This window comes from Heterocephalus glaber, unplaced genomic scaffold (assembly GCF_053883595.1).
Source record: "Heterocephalus glaber isolate CG9 unplaced genomic scaffold, H.glaber_assembly_v1.0 deba00000122, whole genome shotgun sequence".
Lineage (NCBI taxonomy): Eukaryota > Metazoa > Chordata > Mammalia > Rodentia > Bathyergidae > Heterocephalus > Heterocephalus glaber.
In genome coordinates this window covers 10,091,583-10,101,802 of record NW_028258138.1, presented here as the reverse complement: position 1 = coordinate 10,101,802, position 10,220 = coordinate 10,091,583, and the positions used below count along the sequence as shown (strand labels likewise).

Sequence of the window (10,220 nt, the reverse complement as noted above, 5' to 3'; positions counted from 1 at the left end):
AGTAGCACCCAGTAGAGCTGATGGGGCCCTGGGGAACTCAGCGAGAACACTGCATGTGTCATGTGATCCCTTGAAGAGTGATGAGGGGTTTTCAGAAGTGACACTCGCATGTGGTTTATGTGACGAGTCACACTGTGTTGAAGAGAATGAGCTCATCTGTGGTGTTTTCCTCTGGACACATGAGGCCTGATGGTGCTGGCTCTGGGGGCTCTTTTGTTCAGATGACTTATGCCTGATACCCTGCTTTGGGCAGAAGCCCTGCTGGCCTGCTCTCAACAGTGGGAGAGGAGGCGTCATCTGTAGGTCGATGAAGTTTCTAGCACTGGGTGGTGAAGCCGCCTTCTCTTCCTCTGCTGGGCCAGTCTTGCTGGTAGGAAGTTGGATACTTTTCCTTTAGGTGTTGTGCAGTTGGCCATCCATACAGGTGGGAGTGAAAAGGACAGGGCCAGGTGTGGAACCCCGTGGTAGAGTGCCTGGCCAGCGTGTTCAGGGCCCTGTGTTCCATCCTCAGCAACAAACAAAAACAGAGGAGCACCCCCCACCCCCACGGCCCCTTCCCCGTGCTTGCAAGTCTTGTCTTAGGTGCACCTCGAGTTGGCATGGGTTTGGAGGAAGAGTTAGTAAGTGGGAATGGTAAAGATTCTCTTGGCATCATTTAGGACAGAGGAGCTTCCTCAGAAGGGCTACGGGAGGGGGCTGAGTGGGGACAGAGGATGTGAAACAGTCATCCTCCGTCTCCTTAGGAGATTACTGCAGGTCCAAGACTCCCTTTGGTACCAAAACCCATAGACACTCAAGTCCCTTAGATAAAATGGGGTTATATTTGTATATAACTGAGGCACGCCTTCTTGTACACTTTCAGTTATCCATGGCTTACATATTTATATCCTTAATACGATGCAAATTCTGTGTAAATTGAGGCTGTCCTCCATTGTTTGGGGAATAATGACAAGAAAAAATTCTGCACATGTTCAGTACAGACGCAAGTATTTTTAATTCACGGTTGGTTGGATCCTTCAAGACAGAACCTGTGGAGACAAGCGGAGACCGTAGAGCAGAAAGAGAACAGGCGAGAGTTATCCCCGCAGGAGGGGCAGAGACTGATTCTGTTACAGAGTACAGGCTTAAAGTCGGGTACAGCGTATCAGGGGCCAGCAGGCCAGCTTTGGGGACCAGAGTCTGAGGAGGCTGAAGTGGATTCCAGATGAAGTTGGTCTAATGTCCTGTGCCCAGAAAGGTAGTCCTGTGGGTTGAAGGTGCAGCTAAATGAGTAACAAACTCAGAGCCCAAGCCCAGGGTCAGTGCTGTGGACTGGTACTCTTGGGGGAGAATCAGGCTGTCCCTGGTTGTTCCCTTATTGGGGCTGACACCAACACCAAGCTTCACCAGTCTCAACCTCCCGGGGCATCATGGGAAAGCACGGCGAGCAGCAGTTCCACAGGCCTCTTCGTCATTCCAAGTCAGTACACATCCAAGTGGGTAGGGCTGGCCTGCTGCTCAGGGGGAAAGGACAGGAGTGACTGGAATAAACAACGCACTCCCTTTTTAGTAGGATTTTCTGAAAAAGAAATATCTGGTTCTGCTTTGTACAATGACTAACCAATAGAATTAATACCACTAGCTTTAAAAATACTAGGACTTTAATTTTTAGTCAATCTAAGTATAATAATAAGATTTGAGTTGGAAGCAATCCTTTTTGGGGGGTTGGTTTTTCTGAGGCAGGGTCTCACTATGTACTTCAGGCCGGCCTTGAACTTGGCGGTGACCCGCCTGCCACAGCACCCCAAGTGCTGGGATTACAGGCATGCTGTAATCTCATCCTGGTTCAATTGTCTAATCATCTATAACAGGGTATAATCCATAAATGGCTGGCTAAATCCACCCCATTCCCTATTTTTTTATAGCCTGTGAGCTAAGAATAGTTTTTACATCTTTAAATTGTTTGAAAAAAAATTTCATCACACATGAAATGATATGAAATTCATAACTACAATTGGTTATAATGTTAAAACTACCTTGCCACAAGTTATATTTTGAGAACCTTTTTTAGTAGTTTAAAATTATTTTGTAGTAAAATATTTCTAAAAATCAAAAAAATGGGGCTGGGGATTTAGCTCAGTGGTTCTGCTGCCTGCCTCACAAACACAAGGTCCCAAGTTCAATCCACAGTACCAAAAAAAAAAAAAATGAAATTTAAATTTCAACATCCTGAAGTTTTATTGGAACCCAGTGAGTTTCATTTGTTTGTACTTATTGTCTACAGCTGCTTTTGCAAGACAAGGCGGAATTCAGTTGGAACAGAGACTGTCTGGCCACAAACCCTAAAATAGCTGCTACCTGCCTGTTTATGGAAAGAGCTGCTGACCCCAGTCTGGTCAATGAACGGCTCATTGCAGGGCTGCAGAGAGATCCACCCCTGTTGTTTAGGGTTATGAATTACAGCAGGCCCACACACTCACAGGGAGGTCTGGGTCATAAGCGACAGGAGGAGGACACTTCACTCTACAAAGCACACTGGACCATGCACAAGGGAAGGCTGGGTAGAGTGTAGGAGGACGCACAAAAGTGGAGGAGGGAGCTCTATGGGAAGAGTTGCTCACCCGGAGGGGATGTAGCTAGCTGGACTGAGGCCACGTGTAGCCCATACGGAATTTGTGTGTGAATAAGATAAAGTCCCCTACCTCCAAAACACTATTTCCAAGTGCTACAAATTTTAAGTAAACAGACACATTTCCTGTGCCTGCTCTATGAGCGGCATCACCTAGCATTGTATGGTGCACACCGGTGAAGATCAGACACTGGTGTCCTTTTTGTTTTCCCCAGTACCAGAGATCGAACTCGGGACCTTGTGCTTGAGAGGTAGGCAGCAGAACCACTGAGCTAAATCCCTGGCCCTCAGACACTGGTGTCCTTGAAGATAAATCCTTGGGGTGAGCTCACATCATACAGGAAGTGCTGAGGCCCAGAGGGTGAAGGACAGAGGCTTTCAGAGGAGAGAAGGCCCCAGGCAGGAACTGGAGGTGTGGCAGGGACAGAAAAGGGAGATTTCTGTCTGCAGGACACCACCTGATGTGGTGCTGCTCTCTCCCTCTCCCTTTGTATGTGAAACAGCTTCGGTCATACACTTGTATGACTTTAATTTAAAAAAAAAAATTTTTTTTTTGAGACAGAGTCTTGCTAATGTAGTCCAGGCTATCCTCAAACTCCCAACAATCCTCCTGCCTCAGCCTCCCAAGCACTGGGATGACAGGTGTGCACCACCATGCCTAGCTTTTCATTTTAAATCACTTCTCTGTCCACGGTTTTAAGTACAAAGTCACTATGTAGTCACATAGCACTTTAAGGCGCCCTGGGGCACTCCAAAGGATATTCACTGTCTGCCAAACAGCCTGAATCTGAGATGAGAACATCCTAACCATCCTTCCTGCTTGGTGAGAAATAAGGCTCCATCCAGTGTTTTCTATGATTCAGCGGGACCTCCATGCCCCTGGCTGAGGGAGGAAGGCCAGGCTGTCTGCAGAAGTAGAACTGGCTTCCTCCTCCCTGCTGAGCTCTCAGCCCCTGGGAGGGCAGAGCTGGCTGCACTTGTGAGGCCTGGGGACAGTCACACTGCTGCTCGGGAGAGAGATCTGCTCAGGGCACCTCACCAGCACTCCAGACCTGAGCATGATGTGGCCTAAAAGCCATCCCACTGTGAAGATGAGGGGGGATAGCAGAAATAAACATAGGCAGAAAGGAGGCAAGGAAAATCGATTGTGCTTTTAGAAAAACTGCAGCTTCCAGATACAAAAGTTATTCAAGCCTTTTTTCCCATCCAGGAAACTAAAAACAAAACAACAACAACAAAAATGACAACAAAACTCCTAAAGCTCTTCCAGAGCCTCTCACGGTAAGTTCACTTCTCCTGCAGACCTCCGCGCTCAGGGTGCAGGAGTAGTGGGCAGCAGATCGCAGCCTCCGACACAGTTAAATGATCGAGTTCTCACCTGCATGCTAGGTGGGTGGCCTGGCAGACAGTGGATCGCCATTTTGGAGACACCCAAAACCACATAAGTAGCCATTCCTGGCCTGACCCACGTCATTTTCTGAATACTCACACTCCGAAGTGTGTGCCTTCTTTTCTAAATCTTTTCTGTGCCTACTACTAACAAGTCTCAGAAATGCTTTTTCTATGCTAGGAGTCACCTAACTTGCTGGTGGGGTAAGTGGAAGTTCCCCATCTTCTCTTTTGGGAACTCCTCAGACCCTGTCTGGTGACAGAAAGATAGCAGCACTGGCCACTCAGGAGTCCTAAAGTATCAAAGATGGGTGGCAGGCCAAACATGATGGTGCATGGCTGTAATCCCACCATTCAGGAGGCTGAGGGAGGAGGATTATCAGGAGTTTGAGGCCAGCGTGGAATGCAGAGACCTTGTCTAAAAAAAAAAACACCACAGGGCAAAGGAGAAACAGACTCCTCCAGGGTTACTTTACGTACATATGTCTAATTACAACATATTCATAAAAAAGTCACTATCAAAAGATATTAACTATTTTCCTTAAATTAAATAACAGCATGAAAAGCAAGTATAATACATATAAATACTTATTCAATGTTTCACTTCTGCCTTAGTGTGAATATATGTATATGCTATATTCTCTGCGGATAAGTATATTTTTGTATTCAAAAAGCCTAAGAGTTTGCTGGGCGTAGTGTTGCATTCCTGTAATCTCAGCACTGAGGAGATTGAGGCAAGGAGATCAGGACATGTTCAAGGCCAGCCTGAACTACATGGTGAAACTCTGTGTCAAAAAAACAAAACAAAACATGAGAATTCAGCAGCATAAGAGCCAGTGAGTGTGGGGGACTGCTGGGCAGGTAGACATTAGTGGGCCTGAGGGACAAAGGGAAGGGAGAAACGTCCAAAATATCACACTTTGCCAGCCATAGTTAAGTAAAGAAACAAGACCAGTGTGTGATAAATATTACGTCTTAGACCCAAAGCCATCCTGCTGAGCACTGACATTTCAAGGTTACTCGGTCTGCACGACCCTTCAGATAGCTAGGCCCCTGGCGGTCTTTCCCAAAACAAGGCATACAGCACTCCCAGGTAACCTGGCCTTCACCTGGTGATCAGAAAGGGCACCATTCTTTAAAAACCCTCCCTCCTTGTGCTGAGACCTGACTCTTTCCTAAGTTTCTTCTATGATTATGGCCCCTGAGAGAACACAGACCACCTGGAAAAAACAAGAAAGACATTTTTGAGATAAAGTAACCTCTAAGGAAAATGTCATTGAGCGTCATCATCACACAGCTCCCTGAACCCCAGGAGTAACTTCTGTGTCCATAAAAAGTTCTGAACTTGTGCTTGGTGCAGATGTTTGTGTGTCACTGCCTGCCTCCGTGCTTAAAGGTGAAAATTGCTCTATTTGTGCTTTACAATAAACTCTACTTATACCTCTGCATGGCCACCTATAGCTCGTGACTGAAATCTTTCAGCAAAGGCACAAAGAACCAAGGACCAAGGAGTTGGGGGCCGAGTCCTTGGTGCATCAGGACCTTGCTTCTTAGCAGCAGGACCGTAAGATCCTTGTGCATGGGCAGGTCCAAAATTCTGCTGCCACAAAATGCAATTATAATTAATTAATTAAACCAATTTGTTTCTTGATTATTTCCTTTCTGAAATATTGCTGTGAACTGTAGTGCAACTGTAGATACATTCAAGTGTCCCCCAAAGATTTCTCATCTGGCCAGCCATATGCCACTAAAAAGATCCAGAACAGCAGTAGTCGGGCCATGAGTCCATTCTGATAAGCTGTGTACTGCACAACACTAAGGATGCTGCTTACCTACACAAAATACAAGCACACTCAACTGCTAGTAATCCTGATTTATAAAGCACTGAAAGTCCAGATGTCTTGTCACAAAAGAAGTAGGAAGAATTGTTCCAGATTGAAGAGGCACTAAAAGGACGTGACAACTAAATGCAATGTGTGATCAAAGATTGCATCCAGGAACAGAAAATATTTTTTTTTTACTACCAAGCACATCAGTTGGGGCACATGGAAAAGTACTGCATTAATGTTCATTTTCTGTTTGGGGCATTGCAATGCAGTTATACTCAAGTAACATACACAGAAACACTCAGGGTAAAGAAGCATTGGTCTGCAACATATTGATAAGCCTTTCAAAAAATGCCAAAGTAAATATGGTAAAGTGTTAACATTTGGGAAATTCAAAGGCTATATAGAAAAAAAATGATTTTTGGTAACTTTCCTATAAGTCTGAATTTATTTCCAAATAAAAAGTTAATCAGCTGAGTGTGGTGGCACACATCTATAATCCTAGGCCTTTGGGAGGCAGAGGCAGGAGGATTACAAGGTCAAGGTCAGCGTGGGCTATGTAGTGAGCCCAAGGTCAGCCTGAACTGCATAGCAAGACATTAGCTAAAAAAGAAAAAAAATAACCACAATGATGTTTTTTGGACATTTGGTATGAAACAGCTGAAAATAAGCCCTATTTACATCTCTTTCAGAGTGCTCCCTGGTTTTCAGTACAGACTTCTGGGGATGGGGAAAAGGCTAAATTGCTCCCCAAATCAAAAAACACTGCTCTTTACACTGGAATAATCCACAAGGGTTTAAATGACCTGTCCTGCCACACTTACCTGTAGAAATTAAAATATCCTACTTGTGACAGCTAAAATAATTGAGGCATGTTATGTTCATCTGGACTCTTAAGGGAAAAAATGAAAGCTGTGATAAAGAAGCTACAAAATAATCAGACTCAAAACAAAACAAACCAACAGACTGGGGACTTTGTTATTCTTTTTTCTTTTTTGTACTGGGGATCAAACTCGGGTCCTTGCGCTTGCAAGGCAGGTGGTGGAACCACTGAGCTAAATCCCTGGCCCTGTTATTCTTCACCTGCACGCCACCTTGTGACAAAAAGCTAAAAAGCACTCAGAGGAAGAGGAAAATGCCCACTGTGAAGCATCAGGGAAGGAAGGTAAGAGGGGCCCAGGAACTGTGCTCAGCATTTCCTTGGGTTAATTCTCAAACACTCTTCTAGATAGGGAAACAGCCTCTGGTCACACTGCTGGCAAGCCGCAGAGCTAGGGTGAAACAGAAGTAAACTAGCCTAAACATAATCCACACACCCCATCCACCCAGAACCCTAACTACAAACCAGAACAATAACCAGGCAATGGAAGTATTACTCTCCTACTGTCCCCCCATCACCATTTTTACTCCTCAGCATGAGGCTGGCCATAGACCAATGCCAGCAACAGCCGCACCTGAACACATCCTGTCCTTTGTTAACTTCCCACATTCTATCCATTCTCCTAAAGCCATCACGACAGCAGTTTCCCCAAAGTACATTTCTCAGTGTTCTCGGAGATAAATTTCCAAGTCTCAAATACAGAAAACACTACAGATTTGGCCCCTCCCTCCCAAAACACACAGTGCACACTTTACAGAGCTCTAAGGAAAAGAAAACAGAAGGGGGGGGGCGTGTTTCGGCCTAGTTCAGCCCAATTTCTGCCTGTCAATTGTGAGAATGACAGGAGACAAAATGCAGGACACAGAGTTCTCAGTTCAGCAGGAAAAGAATCCTCAAACGAAGCCCTACAGAGAGGTGATTAAACTGCCAATATTGAAAGAAGAAATTGAGACAGGTGAGTCTGAAGCTCAAGAAACATTTTTTCTTCCCCAGCTGCCCCAAACACCTTGCAGCCAGCTCAGCTACATCATGCCCATAGCTGCACCAGGAGACATTTGCTTTGGCTGCAGCAGGCCTCAGACATGAATCTATCCCAGATGACTCCACCCTGCATCTCTGGATGACTCTGCCCCTCTGTGTCCTACATTTTGTCTCCATTAGGTCCTCAAGTGGCCCCTCCTCTACCCATGATCAAACAGAATATCTGTCAACATGCATGCATGAGTGCACCTTTTTCTCTATATAAGCAACTTTCCCAAACCCTTAGCAGGTTAGTTTGTGCACTATTACACCTTGCTATGGTTTGTGTCTGGATGTCCCCTCAAAGCCTCATGCAGTCATAGGTGGGGCTTTTTCAGAGGTGACTGGACCTTGAATGTGTGATGCTGGGATTAAGGGTGTGATTATTAAATCCATCCACTGATTGGTCTGGTGCCCACCCTAAACCCGGTAGCCTAGAAAAGAATAGAAAAGGGGAAGAAAGAAGCTGCTATTATTGTTTGCTGGTTGCTACTTCACTGCAGCTGCCTTCTGCCTGCCCTGCTTTGCCATGAACTGTTTCTCCTCTGTGATGCCCCTTAGCCATGCCACCCTGCCTTGGAGCCAGCTGACTATGGACTGAAACCTCCACAGACTGTGAGCCGAATAAACCTTTCCTCCTTTAACATTCGGTGTCAAATGGACTGGGGATTTAGCTCAGTAGTTCCACCACCAGGCTCGAAAGTGCAAGAACCTGAGTTCAATCCCCGGTACCAAAAAAAATTTTAAAAAACAAACATCGGGTGTCAGATATTTTATCTCAGCAATGAGAAAAATAACTAAGACATCCCTTGTGCTGCCACATGTCTTTTTATTTTTTCTTTTTTTTTTGGTACCAGGGATCAAACTTGGGTCCTTGCGCTTGCACAGTAGGCAGCAAAACCACTGAGCTAAATCCCCAGCCCTGCCACATAAGTCTTAATAAAACCTCTTCTGGATGGCATATGTTTCCCTATTTGGCATTTCTATCTCAAGTACAGAACACTGAGGTGGTACACTAGGAGCTGGCAACACCAAAGCTGAGTGCATGGAAGAACAGGGTTGCCAAAAGCAGCCAGCAGCCAGGGCTGCTACCACTGAATGCAGCTAGCAACAGAGAACAACAGAGCAAGGGAAAATTGTTGGGAGTCACCTTTTGTGGTGGCCAGAACAGAGTGCTAGAGGCCTATTGGCACCTGCTGGCTCTCAGTGGCAAAGAAAGCTGCCAACCCTAAGAGCTGATAGCCATAGCATTCAAAGCTCAGGACTGTCAACAACAAAACAGCTATACTTTGCCAATTTGAGATTTCTACATAAATAGAGCAAAAGAGCCCTCAGCCTACTGCTAATGTCTGGGAAGCCTGTATGGGGACAATGGTGATGGCCATCAGCAATGAAGTGGTTGAAGAACCAGCCTGAGTCTGATTTCCATCTGACGTGGCTAAAGACCAACACTAGCAGGTGACAAAATGATGTGCCATAATAGGGATGAAAAAATAACTTGTTAAAGGAAAAGTCACTAGGAGCTCCTTAGCTACACGACATCTTCATTATTCAGATTGTGTATCTGTAAGTTCACCCACTTGCTAATATTTGTAACCTCAGAACCAAGACTGGAGGGGATTTTCTGATCATTTGAGAACATGTACAAAGAGTAATTTCAGTCACCTGACAGGTGAGGCGCATGCAAGGCAACTCTCAGCCTTGTTTCAGCTCTCATATTGTCAACAAGTATCCTTAATAGTCCATTCACTGGGCCGGGGATTTAGTTCAGTGCTTCAGCCGGTTGTCCCGCAAGCACAAGGACCCAAGTTTGATCCCCAGTACCAAAAAAAAAAGAGTCAATTTAGTAAATTTTTCACACTTTTGTTCTTTCCATTGGTGATTTCAGTTTAAAATGGCCTCCAAGTGCTGAAGTACTGTCCCTAAACACAAGAAGGATGTGATATGCCATGGGGGGAGATCTATTCCAGAAGTTTCACTGAGCATGAGTTATATTGCTGTTGGACCCAGGATCAATGCTAAACAAGATGTCCTAAAGCACAAATACACATAAAGCAAGGTCAGTACTGATCAGTCGAGGACAACATTGAGATTACGGGCTCTCAGGAGGCTGACCTTGTCCTTCCCCCTAGAGACAATGCTTCAGTATTCTCTAATTTAGTGGTCACCACAACTTTACTGAACCAACCTACTCAGAATAACAGGAATTGACTCATCTGGAAAGATTTCCAGTTTGGGGGGGGCGGGGGTGGAAAAGAAGAGAGAGGACAAAATACTTTGGGCTTGGTAATAATGAAATTCAGGGGATAGTTGAAGTGATGGACATGTTAATTGGATTAATTCAATCACTTCACATTGTAGATGAAAAGCATAACTGCTTTGTACCCCATGGATAATTTTTCAATATTTGTCAATAAAAAGTAAAATTTTTTAAAATAAATTCATGGGGTGAGAGAGTAAGTAAAGATTCTTCAATCAGTTAGCACACAAATTAGTT

General features: G+C 45.0%; 1 protein-coding gene across 2 annotated transcripts in view; it reads right to left on the bottom strand.

The window, feature by feature from the left end:
- Window positions 1-10,220, bottom strand: part of Tmem50b (transmembrane protein 50B) — a 55,857-nt gene that overhangs the window by 3,657 nt on the left and 41,980 nt on the right. The window contains exon 6 of one of the 2 annotated variants that reach the window (XM_021256194.2): window positions 971-1,243. The exons of the other annotated variant lie outside the window; for it this stretch is intronic. Within the exon in view, the coding sequence (XP_021111853.1) occupies window positions 1,125-1,243 (119 nt within the window). The 3' untranslated portion in view covers window positions 971-1,124. Of the gene's footprint in view, window positions 1-970; window positions 1,244-10,220 lie in introns of those variants that run through there. 2 annotated transcript variants of the gene reach the window in all.